The sequence below is a fragment of the Pteropus medius genome, unplaced genomic scaffold, assembly GCF_902729225.1.
Source record: "Pteropus medius unplaced genomic scaffold, Ma_sr-lr_union100, whole genome shotgun sequence".
Taxonomy (NCBI): Eukaryota; Metazoa; Chordata; class Mammalia; order Chiroptera; family Pteropodidae; genus Pteropus; species Pteropus medius.
In genome coordinates, this window is record NW_024354501.1 from 1,673,630 (window position 1) to 1,695,729 (window position 22,100).

Here is a 22,100-nt window from a genome sequence, read left to right on the forward strand (position 1 = left end):
ACATTAACTGTCACGTTTAAGATACGCCTATGAAAAGTGTTGACATCGACAAACCCGAAGAGCTTTGCATTGACCGATCCCCCATCCATTCTGTAGAATTCATTAAAAGCTTACTTTCCTACTAAAACGTCAGAGTTTTCTGCGGAAGATGTGAATCTACTTCCTGTCTATAAATGGTCTACTTTACGTAGAAATCGCAGCGAAATCGAAATCTTCTGCCCGAGTGTCTTCTTCTTTGCCTCGGCTCTGTGTTTGCACACATGATGGTGCTGGCGCCCAGCGTTCCCGTGCACCTAACCTGGTCCTCACAGAAGACTTAGCCGTGAGGCGTGTGTCTCTCTCCTTCTCCCCAGGCCCTCTGCGTTTCTCATCTGTCCTTCCCACGCTCTTCCCTCTTGCTGTCTGGCCACCCCGTCGTGGTCTCCGTTTCCTGCTTCACCTCTCACGTCACCTCTCTGATGACCGCTGGGACCTCTGCCGCTCCTTCTTTGGCCTGCAGCCGGCGACTGCCTCTGAACTCTGAACTCTGGAAGGCGAGTGAGAGTGAGTGGGTGACCTGGCCTTCAGCAGTCAGCAGCTAAGAGGGAAACTCGGCCGGGTCACCTGCGGCTTGACACAGGCCCGCGGACAAGGAGGGATTGTTCGGGGAGGTGGCATCGCATGGTATGCTTTGGCATAGTGCCTTGGGTTCAAGGATATCCTTCTTCAGTTGCCCAGAGTTTGAACTTTTAATTCAAAAAGCAGATGAAAATTAGAACACAGAATCAATCGTTGATTTGTATGCAGTTATAGAATCCTCTGCTGGAACTTCAGGCTGCAATTTAAAGTGATCTTCAGCTTTTATCAAGCAGAGAAAGCAGAAAAAAGCTGACTAGCGGTTGACTTTAGATTGTGATTGTGTGATTGGTGTCAGTAGTTGTCACCTTGCCTGGTTCGTGAAACTCCCGAAGATGAAGGTTGCTCTGCGGCCCTGATGCCCAGCATCGCGTGCCCTGAGACGTCGACCGAAGGGACACCTCGGACCAGCTGCTTCAGTCGTCACCGTAGCCACGCGTGCATGCACGCACACACACAGGCCCACTCTGAGGTTCACAGTTAGAGGACACCGTTGTTTTATGCCACTCTGTCTCTGCTGTCTCCCAGAGCCACAGTCTTAAGGAAATCCCGTCAGCCTGGGACCGAAGTCGGAGCCAGTCGGAGCCTCCAGCCTTCGCCTGGGCTCTCCCTGTCTTCCCATTGCCACGTGACGCTCAGTTCTGTGTCGTACGTGTGTCAGATCACCCCAGGTTTTGAAGAAGGGAGAGTATGAACCGTGTGTGTGCGCGCGCGCGCCAGCGTATGTTTGCCGGGAGCTGTCCTTTTCGATGGCTGCTGGATGAGCGCAGTGCGCTGGCGCCTGGCTCTGTGCTGGACCAGTGTCGTGACTGTTGTGCCGGCTCCACGCTGCCTGTCGACGAGATAGAAGATGGTGACCTGGATCGCCGGTCCCCAGATTCCATTCAGGGCCGGGCTGGCATCGGATCTGGATGAAGTCTTTACCAGCCCTTAGTCAGATTTAGAAAATGAAGGAAAATGCAGCTTTTTTCCATAAAGCTAAATCGATTTGACTTAAATGATTGTTTTTACTCCGAGGATGTATCCTTCCAACTTTGGTATAGATAGAGTTTTTTGTTACGCGATGGTGGTAGTAACTGTGGCTCGTAAAAAGTTTTTAAGGTAGCAGAAGAAGAGGTTAACTCTGTGGGTTCCCTGAATTCTTTTTGCTGTGTACCTGATTTGCGGACTCTGAACCGGAGCCCACTCAGTTGAACTGTAATGGTATCGTGGGTCCGGTTTAATAAGCGCTCACGCAGACGACATCAGTCATTTTGTCTGCTCGGGGGCGTGCCACCATCTTCTGGAAAACGCAGCTCGGCGGAAGAGCTTTCCCCACGGCCATCCAGCCCTGGCTTCTGACAGGCCGCCAGGACCGCAGGTGCGAGCACACGTTCGCCCGCGGCTGTGTTCAGGCTGGTGCCAGGAAAGAGCGCCTTCGCGGGATGCTGCTCCGGGCTGCCCTGGCAGAGGATCACGGAGCTGGAAACCTTGGGCCCTGCCCTGCACGGCTTCGGTTCACTGGGGAAGCGCCGCAGCCGGGGCACAGGATGGGAGGGCTCGGAGGAAGGCCGCCTACGCCGCAGTCGGGGCGCCAGGCTCGGGGTCAGGCGGGACGGGAGCCCGCGCTGCGTCTCCAGGGCCTGCTCGGCCTCGGCCCCACTCAGCCGTTGGCTCCGCTCCTCCCTCTTGCCATCCCCTGTGCCCACAGCGCTTTCATTGCTCAGATGATGAATGCACTGATTGTCAGAGCCTTTCGTAATCAGATCAAAGAAGCACATGACCGCAGGGCCATGTGGAAAGTGAAGATGGCCAGTGTTAGACGGCCGTCTCGTGTGTCGCCGTACATGCTCGTTGCGTGCTCGGACCGTCCACGTCCCCTCCTCGTCTTCGGCTCCCTGCAAGTCTCCTCTCCTCGGTGGATTCGAATCCCTTCATGGTAAAGCCTTTCCGCTCCGGCGTGGTGTGTGGGCCTTGGTTTTGTTTTCGGGGTCTTTCTGTAGACAGGCTTTAGAGACGATTTAGACCGACTTCGTAGCGTTCCGTTCAGGGCGCCGGCGCTTTCGGATGACCGGGGACGTGCAGGTGTGAGCCGGGCGAGCGGCTGCAGCATCCTCGCGTGGGAACCGCCGAGTTCGGAGCCGTCCGCTCCCTGGGCCGCTGCCGCGCTGGCTCCCGCCGGCGTTTCGGGGCTCACCGCCCTCCTGCCCATCAGGCCGGCCGGACCTCGCGGCTGCTGCTCAGAAACCGTCCATGAGCCTCCGTGGGTCAAACGCTGTGCAAACAGGATCGGATCCAAATTCTCTTAACGGCTGTGTTTTGCCGGTGCTTCACCTCGCCGCCGTCCACGCTGCTCCTCGGTCCCGCACCCTCACCCGCAGTTTCGCCCTGCGCTGTCTCAGCTACCTGCAGTCTCAGCCGCAGTCTGAAAACATCAGATGGAACGTTCCAGAAGTAAACATTCCAGAAGTTTCAAATAGCGCGCCGTCCTGAATAGCATGATGAAACCTCTCGCCGTCCTGCCCCATGCCTCCCGGGGTGCGACTCACCCCTTCGCCCCCCGTCTGCACGCCATGTGCTGCCCGCCCCGCTAGTCACTCCGTAGCCCTCCCGGTCATCAGCTCGGTCATCAGTGGGCGCGACAGCACGTGCACATACCTCGTCACAGCGGTGCTGCCGTCCTTCTGATTGATCGTGGTCGTTGATCTCGTACCGTGCCACTCTTGGAGGGAAACCATCACAGGAAGGCAGGTCCGGGAAATGCCCAGTGTGCCTCCCGCCGGCTCAGGCGTCCGCTGAGGGTTCTGGACCGTGTCGCCTTCGGATGAGGGGGAGCGCTGTGCCAATGCTCGCTCCAGTCAGGCTGGTTCCTTGCTCTCCCGGGCACCTGCTTCCTCATCTAGGCCTTTGTTTCTGTCGCCGTCCCACGTTCTTGCTCGGCTCAGGACTTCCTTCCGGTCTCTTCCCGAGGTCTGCGCTGCAGGGTCCCCCAGGCCCGTCGCAGGCGGCGCTTACTGGACGTGCTGCGCGGCGACATGCTGTTGTCGGGACCGTTGGTGCACGCCCGCGACGGCATCGTTCACGTCCGTCGTCTGCGTAGGTTCAGCTGCCCTTCGTAATGTTGCGGCCCCTTCAGAACCTGAACTTACCTGCAGCTAAGGTGGCAGCTGGCCCCAGTTTGCGCGTGACTGCCCGGGTTTCTGCGCCGAAGCCCCTCGGGGCCAGGCAGTCTGGGCCGCCCGGTCCCCGGACCATGAGCCGTGGTTGAATTTGGGCCCAGACACGTTCCGCGGCTTAATCCGCCACGGCGCACGGGCAGGCTTTGTCCAAAACGGAAATTTATGAGAAAAATTATGTTTATTCATCAGACGTGTGTTGACTTTCTGAATGTGTAAGGCATTAGGAGAGGCGATAGGACATGGATTTTTGGTTCTTGGGGAGTTAAAAACTTTCCTAAGCTATACCGTTTGGAGATGTATTAATTTAAATTATGTTTCTTTTAATTTATCTTAACAGATGGAAGGGTCTTGAGAAAACAAACGAACGATCCCTCGGTCCCCTCCCCGGTGGGAGTGGAAGTGCTCGGCCCGTCCCCTTGTCTCGCTGGCTCCTAGGTGCTTTCGGCTCACCCACGGTGGGGCCAAGTTCCTACTTCCCTCGTCTGCAGTGGGGCCTCCCTGTGGCTCCCCACCGGTGGCGTGCTGGGAAGTGCTCAGCGGCACACTGCAGGCTGTCAGCTTGGTGACATTGGGCACGGAGCCGGGACCGGGCTGGGTGGGCGGTCCCGAGGGCCCATGTGGGCTGTCTGAGTCCCGCCTAGCGAAAGGCAGGGTCTGCTGCGGTTCCAAGCTTTGGTTATTGTGTTTTCTTTTCAAGGTCACTGATTTAAAATGTAGCAAGGGCGGTCTCAGGGCTCTGTGTGTCTAGCGTCTCTAGGAAGAGGACACTGTGTAGCTTTTTCTTTCCTGTCAGCACTTGGCGGTGCCTTAGGACAGCTCTTGGCTTTTTTTTTTTTTAAATACTTATGAGCAGAAAACTGTTCTGTGAGTAGAGAGCCAAGCTCCGTGACCCACATTGTTTAAAGACTGGTTTTATGTGGACAAAATTGAGTATCATGGAATAAAACTCAACCCAGGTTAACTTGATGCTTATTTAAGCCCGTGCTTAGAGTCACGAGACCCAGTTGGAGCATCTCCCCAGGAGTGTCCCCCTCGGTCCCTCTCTGCTTCTGTCCGTTCTCTCCCAAGGGCTCATTTCCATTCTCCCCTCTGAGAAGCAGCTGTGGGACCGCTTCCCCTAAAGCACCGTTGCCCGGAGGGTCCCTATTTCACTTTCGTCGTCGTCAGTTTTCTATTTCTTATCCGTCTTTGTCTTCAGTGCTTTTATTTTTAGATAAGTTTACGTTTGTAAAAGAATATACAGCTAGTTCATCCACACTCTTCACCCAGCTTCTCTAGTGTGAACATAATCTCGGTAAATTTTGTCAAGCAGAAATGGACAGCATGTTCACCGAACTGCAAGTTTTACTCACGTCTCCCTGGATTTTTCATGAACGGCCATTATCTGGCCCAGGATCTCGCCCAGGGTTCCGCCCGTTTTGCGTTTCGTCATCCTGCCTGCTTCGTCCGTGCGGCCTGCGCCAGCTCCCCCGTCTTCACCGCTGGACCCACGAATTCTCTCCCGTTGGCTGCTGTGTCCTTCGCAGCGCCCCCTGCCCCCCGTGACCCCCTCTCCCTTTCTCCCTTCCTTCTTTCCGGCGTCCTGGAACTCCCGGCGGCTCCAGACTCATCGTTCCTCTGCTCCCGTCCTGGAGTCAGCCGGTTCTCCCAGGAGGCCCGGTCCGTTCGTCGGCGAATGGCACTTCAACGCCACGGCCCGCCGCCGCCGAGCGTGCTTTGTCGCTGCAGCGTCCCCGCCTTTAGGCCTTTCCGGGGGACAGAGTGGCAGACGTGCACGTGCACGCAGACGCACGCATCCGCGACTGTCGAGGTGAGCCCCGGTTCTCACTGACGTCTCGGGCCCCGCCGAGCGGACTCGCGACGTGTTTCGCTGTTTGTGACCGGCGGGGACAGCGGAGCCGTCACACTGAGCTCCGGGCTCGCCTTCCGCCGACTCGGCTCGTAGACACGGTCCCGCCGGAAGGTCGTGGGTCCCCGTCGCCACCACCGAGTGGCCCCAGAGCTCGCAGAGCACCCCGCTGTTGCAGGCAGGACAGACCCGCCCCCCGACACGACGTCCCTACGCCGCTTCTGAGCCTCGTTTTACATCATTTTAACAGATGCGTGTTAGGTAGCCACCTCTGTGACATACCGGACAGTGAACGTCGTAGACTCGGGGGGCCATACGGTCTCTGTCACAGGCTCCCAGGTCGGCCCGTGTCCCGTGAAAGCAGTCGTGACGCTGGGAACGTGGCTTTGAGGGTCTTCGGATGAGTCGGCGCCGCGGGAGAGGCCGCCCGGCCCGGCGGGAGCAGCCGATGCGGGTGGGCCTGGGGCCCTCACAGGTGGCAGGCGAGGCCGCCCGGTGGGGACGGGGTGTTCGGGAGCCCACGCTCTGTGCGGGAGTTGGGGAGCATCGCGTGAAGGAACTGGAGAAGATTTCGATTCCGTGTGTCTTAAGTTACTCGAGTTCCTCCGTGCGTTTCTGGCATTTTTAATTTCCCCTCGTAACCCAGTTGAGACTGGCGCTCCGCATCCTGCCTCCAGTTTGTCGCTCGCTTCGTCTCCGTGCGGTACGTTTACTTTCACGTGAGCACAGAGGGAGACACAGGTTTCGGGCCTGAAATCGGACACCTGGTCGTGAGTTCCAGCTTTGCCGCCTCGGCTTTTCGAAGGCGTCAGGGCGGCGACGCGCCCTCTCTGCTCCGGGTCCCTCGGCTGCCTGCCTTCCGTGCGGGCTGCTGGAAGAGGCGGCGGGGGACAGTGCTGACGTCCCTGGGGGGCCGTGCCAGGCGGGCCCTGTTCCCACCCCGGCACGCTCGGCCGTGCAGCTCCTTCCCGACCCCTCGGCTCCGCGTCCGCGTTAGGTTACCGGGTTCTGTTCTGTCTGGAGCAGCTTCTGTGGTCCGGTGAACCAGGAGTGACGCAGCGACTTCATTCATTCCCGCGGCCAGCACTCGTGTATCAGGCGCCGGCCACGTGCTCGGTGTCCCGCCCGGACCGGAAACTGCACTAAAGGGAAACGGGTGTGTCCGGCAGCTTCAGGGAGCGTGCGGTCCAGAGGGTGGGAGGCGCCCGGGGGCGCGTGCCCGCGCGCGCGCACGCGCGCGCGCACACACACACACACACACACACACTCTCTCTGTGTCTGTGATGACTGGCCGGCGTCACACGTGACGCTGCGAGCGAGGGATTCGATCTGGGCGGAGAGATAAACCTAAAAGGCGTTGCCGAGACGGCCAGGGCCGCGGGGAGGGCGCGTTGCAGGAAATGGGAACGACGTGTGCAGAGACCCAGTGGCCGGACGCGTGGAAAGGCCACCGTGGCCGGACAGTGACGCTGAAGAGGACATCGGCGCGGGGCGGGGGCGAAGGAAGCAGGTCTTCCCCGCGGAAAACGCCTGAGGTCCACTTTGAATAATCAAGGTCGCTGTTGCAACTCGAACTTGTTATAACGTTTTCGTTAAGAGAGGTGATCGCTCTGAGCCCACGTAGCATCCTCACGAAGGGGTAGGAGCTTGGGGCTCGTCAGCAGACAGGCGCTCTCGCCTCTGCTCAGGGCTCCCATGCTTTCGGGGTAGACGGAGAGGAGTGACACGTACCCTACCGCCCCCGCCGACCCGGACGCCGACCGCTGAGAGATGGCTCTGGGTCCCCTTGGGGTTTCGACCTTAAAATTAAGGATTCACGGTGACCAAGCCTTAAAGAAATCGTAGAAATGGACTCTTTTCGAGGCACGTTATAACTTCTGGTCTCTCGCATTCATTCTTCAATCTCCCCTTTCAGTTTTAAAACTACATTTAAACTTTCGTTGGCGACTGAGTTACTTAAGTGCCGCGGGAAACGGTTTGGCTTCGTGGACTGTGTTAAAGTAAGTAGACTGCGTTCGTTTCGGCGTGAGGCTGGCCTCGCTCTCATCCCTTACAGAGCATCGCAGACGGCGCAGGGGCTCTGGTCGCGTGTTAACGTAATGCAGCTGTTCTGTCGAACGATGCTCTGCAGGAGAGCGTGTTTCGTTTCTTTTCCAGAAGGCGTTTGCTTAGAGAGGCGGCACCCGGCAGCGAGGCACGCAGACCCGCGTCCGGCCGTCCGGCCGGGCCGTCTCAGACCCCTGGGCTCCTCGCGCCTCCTTTCCACGTCTCACAAGCGGGGCGCCTTGGTGTCGCCGCCACCACTGTGAGGGTGACAGCGCTCATGCTCCTGGGCGCCTCCAGTGCCCCTCCTCACCTTCGTCATCACGGGATTTCCTTCTGGGTCACACGCTGACCGTGGACATCTTATAAGGTAGTCGGAGCTCACACCACGATGTTTTCCTTGTTCTTAAGGAGAAATCGTCGTGAACGAAGTCAGTTTCGTGCGAAAATGCATCGCAACAGACACGAGTCAGTACGATTTGTGGGGGAAGCTGATATGCACGAACTTCAAAATCTCCTTCATTACGGATGACCCGATGCCCCTGCAGGTACGTCTGTTCGTACGCTCTGTTTAATTCTGTCGTCAGAGCTTTGGACTTTTAGCAGTACCTGTCATGTGAAAGCACAGGTATGGAAGAACGATAATCAGATCGGTAGTAAGTGATTAGTGTCACGTAGGGAATTCCTTAAAATTCAAAATACGTACAGTTTGAGGAGAACGTCGAGGCTCGAGTAGTCAGTGAGGTGGTTTGAAGTCCCCGTGCTCTGCTTACCCTCCTTGACCGTCGCGTCAGTACCCTTCTCAGTAAGGGGGTCACTTCGTTTTTTTCCCCCAGACCTTTTAACATGCCTATGAAAACAGAGATACCCTTTTTTACTAGTCGCGAAGAGGAAAACTAAATCATTTAGCAAATAATCTTATAAATGCTGCATCTTTTGCAGATATCGTAGTATTTTTAACTAACCAGTTGTTTTCAAAAGAAGTCAAATTCTAATTTGAAATTTCTACTACAATTAGAGTGAAAAAAGATCGGTAAAGTTTCTCTTTAATAACTCGCAATTTTATAGTCTCACACGGGAAGAAAAGTTTTACGTAATTTTGGTTTCTAAAGGTTTGGGCATTCATTTGACTTAAAAATCCTGTGACTTTTCTGGCTCTCATTTTCTGTTTTGATTTGCGAAGCTCTTTATTTACAGTAGTAACTGTTTTCTAATGAAGTATTTGAATGTTAACTGCAGAGTTCTGACTGAATGTCTAATTCTGGATGAGTACGTTTTACGTAGTCTTCCTTAATTTACCAAAACCCTTACTGTGTGTTTGTATTTATCGCCACCTTCGGTAGGTACATCGAGGCTGGGTTTAAGGGGTTCGCAGATAATTAGCATGGAGACACGCTGGCTTGTTTGGCCTCAGGCCAGAGTTTTCCCCTTTGTCCTTAGCTTTGTTTGGATAAACGAGCCCAGGTTTTGCTCTAAACGAGACACACACCTGGAATGGAGTAACTGATACACTGTGTTCCGATGCCACGTCCTGGGCATTGTGATAATTGCGGGATAGTCACAGTTTCTCGTCACACCTTGTGTTGCCATCGTGAGCTGATCGGGAAAAGAGTTAACGTGAACATAACTTTGTGTTTCAGAAATTCCATTACAGAAACCTTCTTCTCGGCGATCACGATGTTCCTTTAACGTGCATTGAGCAAATTGTCACCGGTGCGTATGGTCTTTCCTCAGGTCACGAAAGCTGACCGGGCTCTAGAAGGGTTGCTAGAAGGTGCTCAGGTGCTTGGGTTGGAGTCTTATTTCTGCTGGTTTCTTTTCTTTTCTCTTTTTTTTTCTCTTTTTTTTTCTTTCTTTCTTTTCTTTCTTTCCTTTCTTCCTTCCTTCTTCTTTCTTTCTGTCTTTCTTTCTTTCTCTCTCTCTGGCTCTCTCTCTTTGTCTCTGTCTCTCTCGCCGAGTGCGTGTAATATGTATATAATGACAATGACAGAAGCGACTAGCGGTCTTGGTCTTGGATGCGCGTGATGGCAATGACAACCGACAGCAACCGGCAATAATATATATATGTAATATAATAATATCAGCAACCTAATGACGACAATGACAATAATATGTATATGTATATATGTAACCAGTGAAAGCAACCGAAATGACAATATATGTAAGCGACAATGACGGTCTGGCAATAATAAACGAATGTGAAACAGCAATGTAATGACAATAATAATGGCAATATGGCAATGAGCAATATGGTAATATGACAATAATATGTAAACGACGACAGCGACAACGGAAGCGAGCAATATGAGCAATATGTGACGACAAACGACGATGACAACAGACGACATATGTGGCAATAATGGCAATATGGCAATATGGCATAATATGTCGCCATATATGCTCAGCAACCAGCCAGCGGAAAAAGCGGCAATAATATATATATATGTATATAATATATGGCAAACCTTGATCAACCAGCAAACGACGACGATGACAATAATATGTATGTATATATAATATATATAATAATGACGAACTGACAACGACGACGACGAATTGACAACGATGACCAAACAACAATAAAAAAAAAAAAATTTTTCTCTTTTCCCTGAGTCCCAGGAACATTGATGGAAGAGAAAGGTCAAGATACTGTTTTAAAATGGAGACATAGGATGTATAGCCTTTTTTATTTTCTAGTATTTGTTCTCTTTTAAACTAAAATTTTAGTCGTGAAATGTACCTAGATGGTGCTGGTTGTGTGCAAAGGATAATATAAAATATCTTCAAAAGCGGAGTCGAAACTCATCTTCCAAAGCCCTAAGACTCACGGACGAACGTGCGGGTCCGGGGCAGCAGTGTCGGGCGGGGCGGGTGGCCTTTCGATTACACTTGGTCGGGATTTGTCAAAGTCCTAACGCGTGAGTCACAAGAAGGAATCTTCACACGCTTGAATTTTTTTCTTTTTTAGTAAATGACCACAAGAGGAAGCAGAAAGTCCTAGGCCCCAACCAGAAACTGAAATTTAATCCAACCGAGTTAATTATTTACTGTAAAGATTTCAGAATTGTCAGATTTCGCTTTGATGAATCAGGTCCTGAAAGTGCCAAAAAGGTAATGATTTTTTTTGTTGTCGTTCGGCTTTATCAGATTCTGGGTTTCGCACGGTGCCTACCGATTTCGGTTCTGCGTGGGAGTTCTTTCTCAATTGCTCAGGATTTTTTTTTAGGGAAGTTATCAGATATCTCCTTATGTGTAGCCAGAGCCAAGGACGTTCAAGGATGTTCCCTTGATCTCATCTGTGGCCGCCTTGAAATATTCCATATAATTTTTTCACCAGCTCCTAAAATGTGAAAAACTATTATGAGATCGCTACATCTTTTACATTAAGACCATCATCGGCTGGTTTCTCTCTTGGTTAAAAGATTGAAAAAACGGAGATGTATCGTGATCGAAGCCTGTTAAGATTTTCCATTCAGTGCCTCAGATCTTTATCAAAAAACTAAAAGTCAGACTTACGTTACGTAAGGGTGAAGCAGACGTATAGTCATGGGCGGGGCCTAATAATCGTTAGCGCTTTAAAGAAGTCTTAACGAATGAATCTGAGCCGGGTCCCACAGGGGCAGCTAAAACCTAGGGACCGCTTCACTGCCTCCCGGCGGCTGAGTTCTGCCTGTTGGTGGAATCAGAATCCCCACTTCGCTCGCTCGTGTCGGCTCTGAGGAGTGAAGCCGCTGGCCCTGGTGTCCCCCGGTCCACGTGTGGCGCAGCAGGCGCAGGGAACACCGACAGAGCTTCCAGGAGAAGCCTGCTTCCCTGTCGCGAGCAGGGGGACAGGCCTCAGTGAAACGGGAAGCGGCCTCTTCTCAGACGCGAGGCAGCTCGTGCGCCAGCAAAAAACGGGGCGCGTTCGTGTTTCACATCAGACTCAGGCAGTAGTTTCTGCGGAAGTCACACAGGCTGTCGGGACAGTCTTGGGGCAGCCGCCTGCCTATCCTTTGCCGAGAAGGTGGTAGATTTCTTTTTAAAACTAGAATCAACGGTTTCTTCACGGGAAGGCCGCGAGCACGAGATGAACATCTGAAAACACACGACCGCTGGGCCTAGGGCATCAGCAGTGAGGGCGGGGTCCGTGTGGCCACCTCGCGGCGTGCCGCACCGCTGGGTGTCGCACTATGGAACTTGGCGGCCCCTTCGGCTGTTCCGTTCTCCAGGCCGTGTGTTCTGTAGAACGACTTCAGCGTTAGGTAGGTAGCGAGCCGCATAGAAAATATTCTAACCAAGTTCTTGGTTATTTTGGACTTAAATACATGCTTGTGATTGAGTCTGTCAGAGAAGCAGGGATGTTTCTGAGAAGCGTGCTTCCGAAGGCGCGGGCCTCGAGCTCTGCGGGGCCGGGGCAGGACAGGGCGTTGCCACCGTGAACCTGCGCAGGGGCCCCGCATGCTTCCGAAAGCGCACGTCGTCCCCGCTCCCTGCCGACCTTCCAGATGACACCGTGTCGGTGACTGGCAGTGGGAACTATTCTGATTTCCTTCTCGAGCCCTCTAGACGACTCGAGGGTCGTTCTGGATGTCTGAGGCAGTGTGCCAGGTTTAGCCGAGAGAGGAAGGCACGAACAAATGACAAAGGACGGTACGCAGGAGCAGCAGGACACGTTTCCCCGCACGTGATCAGTTGCCAGATGAACGAGACTGATGATAAGTGCTCCGGAAGTTCGGGGTGCCCCTAGCCGTGCCGAAGGGAGTCTCGTCGGACTCTGTGCAAAAACACGTTATGCCCTTTTCCGAGGCCGAGTTTCTGGCAAAAATCCTTTCCCCGTTGTCTTCAGATATAAAAAGCGTGTTACCACAGACCCAAAAGAAATACTTCTTTTTTCTGTTGTACAGGCATAAGGGGGAAATGCAGGAAAAGAGACAAAGGCAATAGGAATATAAATAGAAAAACTTTTTCCCTGATATGCACGTTTTCAAACACGGAGGGTTATATCGTGTGGCTGCCAGAATGTAATGCTTCCGTTTTGAAAAACAAAAATTCTAGCCTACTCTTTTATTTCGACAGAAAATTTGTATCTGAAATTCATAATTGGGAAGCTACAGCTTGATTTTAATCTCCTGGAAACTTTGAATGCTAAATTTTCTCCGGAAATGTTTGGATTTTATAAGTTTTAAAATAACCGGCTGCACGTTCAGAGTCTTGACCGTGAATTTAGAAATACCGAAAGCATTCAGATTTCCGATGGAAGTATGGAGTCGTAAAACGCTAAACGGGTTCACGTTTTGTTAAACGTCGCTCTAGCGCTTCTGGTAGGCTAGTTGGTGTTGCCCACTCTGCGTTATGACAAATCTTGCCTCTGCATCGTTCACTTTCAGCCTCATCGTCCTCGGGCTGTCACAAGTAAATAAGGATGTTTGAGAAAGGTCTCGAAAGGAATCTGAGAATGCAGAATTGGACATTAGCCTCAGAGCAACTCGAGCCTCGTTTCCCTTCGAGGAGCCTTTGTTCGAATCCGAGGGTTAAAAGAATAGATTGTTTTTAATGACTTGTCACTTGTAAAAACACATATACAAGGATGGCAAGTGAAGAATGTGCCCTTTGTCTCCATTTTATTCTCCAGCGAGTTGGTTGTGGACCACTTGCTCAGGCATCCTTTCCAGAAGTGAAAATTCAGCTCATCTGTTTGAAGAACAGTTGATCCTCTCTGACTGTCTTTTTGCCTTGAATCAGAGACTTTCTCCTTGGTGGCTCCCGGGTCACAGAAACGCAGGCAAGCAGCCTTGTTTGCCGGCGTGCTGGAATGGGGTGGGGGGCTTCAGCGCCACGCCGGTCCTAGAGGAGAAGCCACCAGCCCCGCCCAGACAAGATTCTCGGCCTTGGTCACCAGATCTTCTCAGAAGCAGTTCAGTTTTTTTTTTTTCCTTTCCTTGCAGTAAAATATTTACTGTAATTTCCTGTCTTTAATATCAAGATGCTCCTTATTTCCTATGAGAGCCAGGACGAATGTACTATTTCAGAGGCAGTTTCGAAAGATGCAGAGTTTTTCTAAAAATGCTAATGCTCAGAGAGCACATTACACAAGCAGAATAATTTTGCATGAAAACGAGACCTACTTTTTGAGGTCTTTGGAAGCCAGAGGCGGAGGCGAGGAGTCTGGACGGAGACGGTTTGGTCTGTGAGAAGCTCAGGGAGGAGACGGGCCGGCGCGCTCCTGTCCGGGCCCTACGCGCGGCCCGCGTGGGGGACAGGCGCTGGCGTGCTTTTGGGCCCCCGGGCACCCCTTCCCGTGGTGTGTCCCGCCCCGCGCCGCGGGCCCGCGGTCCCGCTCGGGCGCTCCTGGTTCCCGAGCCTCGGAAACGCCATCGCGCTGCTTTTCAGGGCTTTCGAGAAACGGGCACCGTTGGCTTTTGCCCGGCACATGGGCTTTGTTCGCTTGGCTCTGTGGCCACGTCCTGTACCCAGTGACGTGTGGCTGGCTTCTGTGTATGCGAGGCCTGTGACTGCTTCCTAAGTGTCTGGGAGGAAGCGACGTGCTGGGAGCAGTGTTTTAGGATGTTGGTGACGGTTCCGTCACCTGGTGTTTTTAGCGCCGCTGCCGCCGGCACCAAGCACAGAGCGGAGAGTCCCGGGGTGGCGGCGGGAGCGGGCCCTGGGGTCGCCCCTGACGGCCACGCCCGCCCTCACCGTGACCCTGCCACCGCCCCGCTGTCGAGGCCTGTCCTCCCCTGGCTGTGACGCTCTGGCTCGCCCTCGTCTCTCTCGCTCACCTGGCCCGGAGTCTGTGTCCCCCACGACAGCGGAAGCTTGCCGAGGACAGGGACCTGTGTCTCTTTTGTTCACGGCCGCGTCCCCGGGGCCCGGGACGTGGAGGAGGCTCAGTCAGTACCTGCCAAATGCAGGAGAGAGGCGACAGCGACCCGCGGGGGCCGGACCTCGGCAGGGGCTGGAGCAGGGAGCCGCGGTCCCGCTTCTCGGCGCGCGTGACTGTCCCCCCTGCAGGCCGGGTTAGCTGGAGAAGCCCTGTGGGTGGCGCTGTCGTCCAGAGAGGACCGGAGGGTCTCCGTGGTGGCGCTGGCCGCGTGGACGGGACGGAGACCAGCTCGGGGAAGGCTGGCCGCGAGCAGAGGGGACGCGGCCGTGCGGAGGGAGAGTCCTCGGTCACAGTTTCAGCTTTGCCGTGGACCTCCTCAGAGCGTGGGCACGCCCGGGGATGCCGTAGGGTGCGTGTGACGAGGACGTGGCCGTGACGGTGCCGAGAAGTGGGACAGCAATGACAAACAGGCCCGAGAAAAGTGCAGCAGAGCTCGTGGACGACTGTGGCCCCGGAGGGAGAGGGCGCGGGGGCTGCTGCGGGGCGCGGGGCGCAGCGGCCTCGCCGGGGCAGGAAGCGCTTTTCGGAAGGCGGGTGGCAGGGGCGGGCGGCAGGGGCGGGTGGCACGGGCCCCTGAGGGGGCCGCTCCCGGGCTGCCCTTGGGCCTCGAGAACGGCCAGGTGACACGGACGGCTCGAGGAGCTGCCTGTCTCTTGTCCTTGTTTTTAGATGAAACTAAAACTAACGACAAACTCTGCTCAGTTGCACGTTTTCCTTTAGAAACACAAGAAACGTTCTGTAGAAACTTTACAAATATATTTTACGCAAGAAGCTGCCACACGCTTATCGGTTCGTAGAATTTGCGTCAGCCCAGCCCCAGCGACCAGCCGGGGACTGACGCTCAACCAGCCCTTCCCGTCGCTGGCGGAGGTGCCTCCTGCTGGCTTCGAAATGATAGCTCATCTTTTTAAGTAAGGTCTAGTCTCCCCTCCTGTCCAGTGGCTTAAACTTCCTCCTCCATCTCGGATCCTTCCAGCCCGGGTCTCTGTGAGCACAGCGCCACCTGCCTTCGGCCAGCGGCGGCGTGAGCGCCGACAGCCCTGTGTCACCTGCGGGTGACCGGTCCCGCTCAGCATTCCTTTCCCAGGCACGGGGCCTGCGGCCCGGAGGGAGCAGGTGGCAGGTGCTCGGTGCAGAGCCGGGATGCACGTCCTGACGTGTTTGCTTGGAAAGCCCCCGCGTTTCCCCGCGCAGGCGTGGCGGCAGACTGTTTCATTTGAACACAGTTTTTGTTTTTGTATCTTTTTGTGCCTCTTAGAGCCACCCGTGTATTTTGGGATTTCTTGCTAATTTTCGTTTTTGCGATTATAGATTTCCTATTGACTTTAGATTTCTTTAATCCGTGACGAATGAACATTAAAATTCCGTGCCTTCCATGAAGCCCTCTGATTTGCCGGTACTGAATTATTATAGTTCCCCCAAAATGAAACTTTCTTTTTCTTTTTGTAGGAGTGGATGTGTCGCTGCCCTTTGGGAGAATGCATCTTTAGTTTCCAAGTCGCACTTATGCGAGTAAAATTACCTTCCTGTTAAAATTCAGCGCAGCCGACACTTCCTGAACACTGCCCTGTTTTCGCTAAAGAATCAGCGGGCCCCGGGGCACACGGGAGCCCACGCCCGGCCTGGGCGCTCGCGCTCCGGGCCGCAGCAAACATGCTGACCGCTGTCCGCAGTCGCTGGCCCGAGGGCGCCTGGTCGTCGAGGCCTTACTGTACGTTCATTTAACTCAGTGTGTTAAAATCAAATTCTAAATGTAGAATTTTTCCTAGGTATGCCTTGCAATAGCTCATTATTCCCAGCCAACAGACCTCCAGCTACTCTTTGCATTTGAATATGTTGGGAAAAAATACCACAATTCAGGTAAATATGCAAATATTAAATATTGTGACTAACTGTACATTGTATAAATTTTATTCGTATGTTTATCGGAAGCCTCCAACTGCATAAGCTTTGATGGTTGTAGAGTTTTTAGAATTATTATTAGATCCTTAGAGAAGTAAACGCTATATATTAAGAGAGACGATATTTGGCAGGTTAAATTTCTTAAGAAGTGACCAGGGAGAACCTATAAGCAGCTGTCGCAGGAATCAGGTCAGCATTTTATCCACAGTCACTGGCTGGAATTTTATGATGAAGAAAGTACATCCCCCTTTAGTTGGTAACTCGAGTTAGTCCTTTAAGAAAACCAGCAGAAAATTAAAAGATACCTGATTTTTTTTAAAAAAGAAAGAAAAGGCTCATTCCGACAAGGTACGGTTACAGGCAGCAGCCGCAGAGGCTGGACTAGGGCGTGGGCCGTCATGGCCGTGGGAGACGGCCTTAGATCTCCGAGTGCGTGACGGCGGGGTGGGGGGGGCGGGGTGCACGTCTGTCAGGGGACAGTGCGCTCCAGGGACTCGATGTGCGGGGCCCTGCCCGCCACGACGTCACCGGGGAAAGGCCAGGCCGCCGTGTGCTCTGTCCACTCTTCTCATAGACTGATGCCATTTCAATCAACCATTCAAAAGAAACCTCAAAAAAGGTAGAGGGAGAACACGTCTCGTTCCAGCCCCGGGCGGGTTCCTGGCCCCACGTCCGCTCGCCCACCGAGTCACGTGTTCTCCCACTCGTGAAGGAAGAAAAAGAAATCGGTCACGTATTTATACTGAAATATCCGTTCACCCCAGCATGGTCTGGACGGGGGATCTTATAAATCGTTCATTGTGCTGGTCTTTTACGTTTCGTTACCTCAAAACGTATGGTGATAATTTAAATAACCTGTGTGACATGAGTATGTGCCAGCGTCACCGTCCCGTAAATACGTAAAAGTGTAGCAGCGGTACGTGCCGTCCGCGGACGCATACGGGATGAGTGCGTTTTCACTGCTTTAAAAGATGCTCGTCAACGTGACGTGATGTATGCAAGTCGTGCCTTAGGACGAGTAGCTTTTTAATGGCGCTGTGTTTATGGAAATTGGATGGCTAAGCATTCCTAACTTAATCTTTCTTATCAAAATATACTAATCGTAACCCAGACTCGAACAATACCAGTGTTGAGTTTATTTTTTAACATAAAGACAGTTCACGTCTTGTCTAGAGCGTCGTGGCTCCTTGCCCTGCTAGCCGGGCGAACGTTCCTTTGGGTCGTCAGAAGCCGTAGACCACCATCGTCGGGGTCAGCCGAGTAAGCCCCTCACCCAGAGCTGCGAGAGCGGGGCCGAGCGGACGTTTCAAGAGATGCAAAATCTGTAGGAGAGAGTCTGCTTGCCGCTCAGATCTGTCTGTGATCCGGGCCGATTGGTGGCACTTCCGATGGAAGCGGTTCAGTCCAGGGTATCGATCCGTGCCCCGCGATGAGCTGATCTCAGTGGAAACAGTCAACGTCACCTTCCTCGCGGGCGTCTTTGGGTTAACGACACTATAAGTAGTTTATTCGACCCGCAGCTCTTCTACTGAGCTTTTTTCGGCGTGTCCGTCACTTCTCTAGTCCTCTGGCTCGTCGATGAAACTGCTGATGCCTGACGTGTTCAGACGTCATCACACCCATCAGACTCCTGCTCTCACAAGTGCTTCGTGAACGGTGCACGTCGCCGGAGTTTTGTCCCGAGCGCACAGGGCGACAGCCTTTGCTGTCCTTCCGCAGAAGCCCGAGCCTTCCACACACTGCAGTCAGTGCCCAGTAATCCGCCCGTGAACTTCTGGACGACACCTTGATTCATTGCATGGATCAGAGAAGTCCTTTTTTTTAGGCAGGTAGATGACGAAGCTGTTTCCACAAATAAGACCTGCAGTTACCTAAGGAATGAGTCTCTTAGGTGGCCCTAGGCCTTCTGAGGTTTTCTTCGCTCTTCGGCGTCCCTCGGGGTAAAAAAGCACCTCTGAATTGCTCCGCAGTCATCCTCCTGCTTCTGTGAGGGTGCTGAACCACAGGGCGATGCGCAGCACCCCCAGCCCCGCCCATCCCAGGGGCCCTGCGCTGACGGGAACAGTGGGTCCGTTTGTTCTCTTTGAACTTGAGAAAAACCACAAGGACTGTTTTCATCAGTCAGGTTATTATTGGGCAAACGATGTCCAAAAAGTACAGACCCATCTTTGTTAGGGAGCTGACAGGACGTCCGATGACGCTTCTGGACGGAAGGTCGGGAACTGTCCCGACGTTACATGCAGCCCGAGTGCCAGCTCCCCCGCTCCCCGGCGCGGCGCGCTTGCGGACTCCGTGCTGTGACCCCAAGCGGCAGCGCTGGCCACACTCGCAGCAGGAAGTGCGCGTTTCCAGTGAGATTTACTTTACGAATCTGTCCTTCCTGTTAACACGGGTCTCGATCTGAGCTTTTTCTTCACGTGCGCGTTTGGAAGCCACTCACGCAGTGTACAGTCCGTTCGAGGCGGTGTAGAAATTTTAAAAAGTGGCCGTTCCTCGGTTCTTTTAAGATCCTCAGTGCAGCTGTGACTGTTCTGATTTTCCTCCTGTCCCTCGGGTGAGTCTGGTTCCTAACCGGACTCGTGCATCTCACAATCCCCAGAGGAGCTTTTAGGAACCCACAAGTTCAGGGCCCTGTTGGAGCCGCTTTGTTGACTCACCTGTCTAACCTCTGAGTGATCACAGTTCTGTTTTTACTTTTTTCACGCTTCTTCATGACACCTGATTTCTACCATGTCATCAGAGCAGGGGATAGGCTTTCTTTTCGTATGTCGACCACACTCGTCTTTGCTGTCGCTTGAGGCCGCTCTAAATAGAGATGGGGCCTCTCAAAGGACATTTCGACACAGCCTAGGATTAGACTTCTGAAGCCACAGTCAGGAGCACTCAGAATCAGGTTGCACATCTAGTTGGTTAAGAAAGTACGTCCTGAGATCTCAGAGCTAATTGTCAGGGGACCTGGATCTTCCTAAGATGACCGGCTCTGCCAGTCTGTTTCTGTGACTCCTGTAAGTGGTCCACTCGTAGAGCAGGCCACAAGCATCACCAGGCCTTGGGCACTTTCTGGAAAGCATTAGAATTTGCAGACTCTGCGATGTCCGGCTGAGTAGCACCTACCCCGTCTGTAATAAGCTCTCACGGAGAAGGCCAGCCCCGGGTGCGGAGAAGTGGGCAGGTTTTGAACGAGTGAAACCTACAAGATGGCTGACAGGCCAAGGTCCGTAGATGCGCTCAGCTTACGCCCAGGAAATTTGTCAGTTCCTGGATCTTGGGACAGAACTTTGCCAAAGGGACAGCGTCGTAAACAGTAGCGTGTTCTCAGCCCGGCTCACTACCGTCCGGGACTTCAGAACACTGGGAGCTATTCAGTTCTAGGCTCAAAGTATCCGGCCACACTACGTACATAGCTCTCTCGCATTTAGAGTGTGTTCTTTACACTTTTCATTTGGTGCTGGTCGTCCCCTCGGGTGGCGAGGGCCTGTGCCGTGGTGTTGGCTGGCGGCGGTGACAACAGGCATCGCTTCCGTTCCTGGCTTTGTTGGGGAGGCCGCGTGCTGGCTGTTCTGATAAACACCCTTTATCGAGTTAAGGAGGTTCCCCTTTAGACTGAGTTGCTAAAGCTATTTTTTTTTAAATCACAAGTAGGTGTAAAACTGTCATGTTTTTCTGCGCTTACAAGCCGATCATGTGGATGCCTCCCCCCCGCCCCCCGAATGTGGTCGTATGATGAGTTTCTTTGGTTTTCTGCTATTGAGCGGCTTTCTGTGGGTTTCGGTGGCCTGGAACTCCGTGCAGAGGGGGCATTCGTGGAGGGCCTGCGTTCTGGAAGGCTCGCGGCCCCCAGCTCCGCAGCACACCTGCCGGTGGCGGGTCTTCCACAGACGGCCCCGAGACGGCGGGTCCCAGGCTCTGCGTGCAGTGGGCGTAGTCGCTTTCCGCAGGTCCTGCCGAAACCAGAGTCACTGGGCGACTGATGCCGCCTGACGGGTGGAATTCACCGTGCCTGGCATGGTGCACGACACCCTCCGTGGTCCGGGGCGGCGCGGCTCTGGGGGGCTGTTCTGCTTGCCTCGTCCGCGTGGGAGCCGAGCCACCGCGTCTGAGAGCGGAGTTGCCGATCGAGTTCATGGTCATTGCTGCTTGAATTTAAATAGCGCACGTGGCCAGCGGTCGCCGCGTGGGGCCCAGAGCGCGAGTCTCCTCCACCCCCTGCCTCGCTGCCGCCCTGGCCGGCGTCTCTCGCGGAGGCGCAGTCAACGGGGTGACGGTGGTCCACGCTGCCCCGCGTGCCTGCCCCGTCCCCAGCAGCCAGCCGGCGACGTTCGGCTCGTGCCTCAGAGGACTGGCCTTGAAGGCGGTCGATCCTGACCAGTGACGGTCGCGAACTGGCCCTCAGCTCGGCCCGGTGCCACCTCGTCTCGTTCCGGGCCTTCTCGCAAAGATGCAGCGGTAGGTTCTCGCGGCCACTGCCAGCGTAGCCTGTGGCGGTGGCGGCATGTCCACGGACGGACCAGGGGTTCCACGGCCCCCGAGGAGAAGGGGGCCGGGGGCGATGGGGAGCGGAGGTGGGTCGGCAGTGCGAGGCCCTCGGGAGAGCTGCCTAGGTTTGATCGTTCGGCGGGCAGTGAGCGCCACGGGGGCGGGTGCGGCGTGGCAGCGTGCTTTGGGGAGGGGGCCGTGTGGGCGGAGTGTGGCACAGCCGCGTGGCGGGGCCATCAGCTGGGAGGCCTGCCCAGCCGCAGTGAGACGCCGAACCAGGACAGGCTGTGCCGTCTGTCACCCCAGATCGGCAGGGTGGATGAGGCTGGCTGTCGGGACGCCTCTGCCTCTCAGTCACCTGCAGGCGCTCCCCGCTGGAGCCTCCACGTGGACGGGCAGTCTGCGGGAGCACCAGGCGTCTCTTGAGCTCCCCAAAGGCAAATTGAGTAGAATTCCAAAGAACAGCATTGGGAAGTCACCGTGAGAAAGGGGACGAGTTTTGACAGCGTGAGAACAGAGGTGCTTGTCGGATGCGTTCATTTTTCCGGGCTAAACGTGGAGAAATGGGCAGTGACCTGGATTCACCCCAGGGATCAGGGCAGAGTGAGAGGGGCTGCTGAGTGGTTTCTGGGCGGAAGGCGGTGGAGAGGACGTGGGGGCCGCGGGCATCGGGGAGGAGGGCACCGCGTGGCGCAGTGGCTGTGTCTCCGGTCAGGTCGGCCCGTTCCTTCGAAGGCGTTGGCGATGTAGCCAGTAGGGGCGAGAGACGCGGAGAGCTGGGCCAGGGCAGGGCGAAGGGCCGCCCGCCAGGGCTGCTGAGCGTAGTCGGGCGAGCTGGGGGAGACGTAAAGGACAAGCGGGAGGAGCTGCCACCTCAGAGCGTTTGTGACGGGGGCATTTGTGACGGGGGCATGGTGAGAGGCCAGGGCAGGGCGGACGAATGTGACCGTCACCGCTGATCATGCTGCTTTGTCTTGCAGCCACCAAGATGAACGGGGTGCCCACGGGAGGCGGCGGTGCGGCCGAGGGTGGCAGCAGCCACAAAACAACGCTCTTCGAAACGTACTCGGACTGGGACAGGGAAGTCAAGAGGACGGGGGCTTCGGGGTGGAGAGTCTGCTCCCTCAACGAGGGCTACATGGTCTCCACTTGGTGAGTCCGGGTTCAGCGGCGTCCTGTGCAGCTGGGGGGG

The 22,100-nt window shown here is 54.7% G+C and overlaps 1 protein-coding gene across 1 annotated transcript in view; it reads left to right on the plus strand.

Moving 5' to 3' along the window:
- The window catches only part of MTMR10 (myotubularin related protein 10), a 39,624-nt gene that overhangs the window by 2,099 nt on the left and 15,425 nt on the right, over positions 1–22,100 (plus strand). Inside the window, exons 3-7 of the mRNA XM_039853466.1 lie at positions 8,077–8,213; positions 9,306–9,378; positions 10,634–10,776; positions 16,300–16,390; positions 21,889–22,060. Of these exons, the coding sequence (XP_039709400.1) occupies positions 8,077–8,213; positions 9,306–9,378; positions 10,634–10,776; positions 16,300–16,390; positions 21,889–22,060 (616 nt within the window). The remainder of the gene's footprint in view (positions 1–8,076; positions 8,214–9,305; positions 9,379–10,633; positions 10,777–16,299; positions 16,391–21,888; positions 22,061–22,100) is intronic.